This window comes from Mustela erminea, chromosome 17, assembly GCF_009829155.1.
Source record: "Mustela erminea isolate mMusErm1 chromosome 17, mMusErm1.Pri, whole genome shotgun sequence".
In the NCBI taxonomy this organism is placed as follows: Eukaryota; Metazoa; Chordata; class Mammalia; order Carnivora; family Mustelidae; genus Mustela; species Mustela erminea.
In genome coordinates, this window is record NC_045630.1 from 35,547,093 (window position 1) to 35,550,679 (window position 3,587).

Sequence of the window (3,587 nt, forward strand, 5' to 3'; positions counted from 1 at the left end):
CCCTGGCCAGCCAGCTGGTGGGGTCAGGGGTCAAGGTCAAAGTCATATTATCAAAGAGGGAAAGAGGGGAACTCATCCAGGTAGTAATGTGCTCTACCACAGTAAATCACAAAAAAGGGGAACCCTGGATAAATTGCAGTCTGCTGACGGTGGAAGGCATGTGGATTTCCTCTTTGAGTTATAGAAATACCGGAAATGCTTACGATGGAGTCAATTTCAGGTCAGCTTTGGAGTTTTGCGACCAATGCTGGGCTAACTCACCTTCAGAGAAGGAACCAAGTGAAAGCCCAATAATAAGGTATATATTATATACGCTTCCAGAAGCCACAGTGTTTGGCACACTCACAAATCTTGAGGTTTGCATATCATTTCTGCCAGGTTATTAGAGACTTCTTCAAAATGTTAAGAAAGATTCAAAGAAAATGCCAAGACTGGGGCACCTCGGTGGCTCAGTTAAGTTTCTGCCTTCAGTTCAGGTCATGATCCCAGGGTCCGGGAATTGAGCCCCCCATCAGGATCCTGCTCAGCAGGGAGTCTGCTTCTCCCTCTCCTTTTGCCCCTCTCCCCTTCTTGTGTGAGCTATCAAATAAATAAATAAAATCTTTAAAAAAAAAAAAAAAGGAAAGAAAATCCCAAGATTGATATTAATCTCAACTTGGTCCTTTGTTGCAGAAATTTCCTGTCTGACAACATTAAAAGAACAATAAGCAGTGTTCACCAACCTGTAGGAATAACCTCTATTTGGCCCCATGTCACCTTGACTGCTTAGGTGCAGACTAAAAGGCAGAATTTTACAAAAGCTGCTTAACTAACCTTGCCCACACAAATCTTACTACCTTAAATGCTAATAGCCAAGGCCAAGGGTAGCTGGCAGGGTTGTCTTTTTTAACTAAATTGTCAGGGAAATTGCCTCAGCCCCCACCCCCAAAAAAGGTTACTGTTAAAATATGCAAGGACTCCAACACTTGATCTTTGAAACAGCCCCTTTCCCTGTCCCCACCCACAGGAGGCTGTTGCAAGATTGCATCACTGACCTTCACAAATTTTCTGGCCAGTCTGATTTCTCTCTCCTCCCCCTAAGTGCTGGCAGCCCTTTGGCCCACTTGCCTCTGCTTTTCACCTCTAGCTAGTTAACTCTGGTAAATGGATAACCAAAGCTAAATCATTGCACCCTTCACCCCATGGGAATGATTTTAATCCCAGCCAAAATGTATCTTTCTCCCGTCCCTTGCTTCCAAGAGTGATTTTTTTTTTAAGTCCTACTTAAATAATCTCTTCACCTAACCCGGGCTTGAACTAAGGACCCCAGACCAAGAATCACACGCTCTTCAACTGAGCCAGCCAGCCCCCCCCCCACCCCCGCCAAGAGTTCTCTCTCCAGCTCTTACCCAAACCCTGTGCTCTTACCCTTCTGCCCGTTTCTAGGAGCCAGCACAGTGGCGTTGCACCCCCAGACCCAGGGAAGTGGCAAGCATTCACTGAGAGCATGAGCTATTTGCATTCCAGACCCCCAGAAGAAATTTATGGACAGTCCCCTTCCATCTTCTCTGCCCTGTAACCCACAGCTGCACTTCTCAAGTAGGAGTGGAGATAATTTGGATTTAATGATACCCAGAAGTACATATACAAACAGGCGCAAGCGCAGAGAGAGGCATCACACACACACCTGGGTAAAAGGGCACCCTCAATAAGTAGTAATCTATCAAGTGACCCTATTAGGGCTAGCACCTGTGAGTAAAACCAGTCAAGCCGGAAAGAAACACAAGCACGTACAGAGCCCTGAAACCTGGTTCTGCTCCTTCCAAGATCCCTCCCCCTTGCCTTCTCCCCTCCGGTCCCCACACCTGTGGGAAAATGACAACACTTAGGAATAAAAACGAAAGAACTTCCGGTTAGGTAGACGCCCCCCCCCCCACCCCTTCCCGCGATATCCTCATTAGGGGTCCCTCACAGGCCACCCAGAGCAAGGAAAGCTGGGCCACCCACCCACACTAAGGAAGAGTCACATGGGGTGTGTCCGCGCTACCTCCCAGGGCTCCGGGTCCTCACCGGAGTGTGCACCCGGAGGGGGACCTCCTGCGACCCGGCAGCCCCCATCCCCGCACGCCCGCCGCGGTCTCCCCTGCTTGGGACTCCCAGCTTCAAGACCCAGGCGTGCACAGCTCCTGGCCGCCCCAACCTAGGTCCTTCCCCGCCCCTACCCCGCCCCCCCTACTTCCCCCTCCTTCCTCTGGCGCTAGCGGCGCTGGCCCCGGGCCAGGGGAGCCCGGGAGGCGGGTCTCGGAGGAAAAGATATAAGCGGCCCCGGGGCACCGCCGAGGTGCCAGCTGCGGAGTCTCCACCTGGAAGAGCCGCGGCTGCGTAGGAGGAGAACGCAGAGGCCCGCCAGACCCCCTCACGCGCTGACCGCTCGCGCTGCCTCCTGATCGCGCTGCGCCCCCAAGGTGAACCCCGCGGGAGAGAGTGCGGCGGGGCGGGGTGCGGGGCGGGGTCCGGGGCGGGCCCCCCTTCCTGTGGGACAGCCGAGTGAGGGGAGCTCGGGCAGGCTGGAGCCATCCTTCCGTGGCTGACGGTCCCCTTTCCTGCGTCGCCCCTTCCGCAGGTCACCCCCGGCCCCGAGATGGAAACGGTGCAGGAGCTGATCCCGCTGGCCAGGGAGCTGATGGCCCAGAGGCCCAATCGGAAGGTGCTGAAGCTGTACGTGCTGGGCGGCGTGCTGGCCTTCGTCGGCGTGGTGATCGGCCTGGTGGAGACTGTGTGCAGCCCCTTCACCGCCGCTAGCCGCTTGCGGGACAAGGAGGCGGCGGTGGCCGAGCTCCAGGCGGCCCAAGAGCGGAAGAGCCTCGCGATCCAGACCCTGCGGGAGAAAAGCAAGCAGCAGGAGGCCGTCCTCTGCAGCCGCGCGCTCGCCCTCCGGCAGCACGCCTCGTAGGACCCCTGGGAGCCCGCGGAGGGAGGGAAGAGAAAGCCGGAGTTCGAGAAAGAGGGCGCGTGTAGGGTCGGGCTCAAGGGGGAAAGAGCAGGAGTCCTGTGCTGTTTGGACTTAGATCTGAGAAGCCACCCGCTTCCAGACCTGAACTACCACACGGATCCACCAAAAGGAGTTTGGGATTAAGTGTTGCTGCTGTGCAGCATTGCAGGATAACATGTCCAAAATTACGTGTCTTCGAGCTTTCTGAGTGCATCCACCGTTTTGCACTAGGGTGGAAGGCAGGGAAGGCTTTTTATATTCTTGTTATTATTATTAATTATTACAGTGACCACCATTTTGCATTTTGAAATAAAACTCGTTTTATACTATGTCTCAGTATCTGATTCCTGAGGGGCCTGTTTCCCTGAGGCGGACAGCAGAGAGGGTAAGCATGCTGGCAGAGGGGGTCTTAGCTGAGCCCTGTCGGGAGAGCAGCTACCTGAGCTGCAGGCAGCATTTGCTTCACTGTCAGGGACTCTGATACTCATATTGCGTGCTTATAAGTATATGGAGGATTCATTTTTGTTTCATGTTAGGGGAGGCAGAAAAAGTTTTATTAAGTCCCACCAGGCTTAACATTTTAGGATCAGAAGATAAATCAGCTTGTGAGCTACGG

At 53.7% G+C, this 3,587-nt stretch overlaps 1 protein-coding gene across 1 annotated transcript; it reads left to right on the top strand.

The window, feature by feature from the left end:
• Positions 1–2,300: 2,300 nt before the first annotated feature.
• On the top strand, positions 2,301–3,299 carry G0S2 (G0/G1 switch 2). Its single transcript, XM_032318465.1, has 2 exons — positions 2,301–2,444; positions 2,603–3,299. The coding sequence occupies exon 2, from the start codon at positions 2,621–2,623 to the stop codon at positions 2,930–2,932; it is 312 nt and encodes a 103-aa protein (XP_032174356.1). The 5' UTR covers positions 2,301–2,444; positions 2,603–2,620; the 3' UTR covers positions 2,933–3,299.
• The last annotated feature ends 288 nt before the right edge of the window (positions 3,300–3,587 follow it).

Bases quoted from the DNA above. Each gene is read 5' to 3' on its own strand.
- G0S2 (XM_032318465.1), top strand. From the start codon at position 2,621: ATGGAAACGGTGCAGGAGCTGATCCCGCTGGCCAGGGAGCTGATGGCC.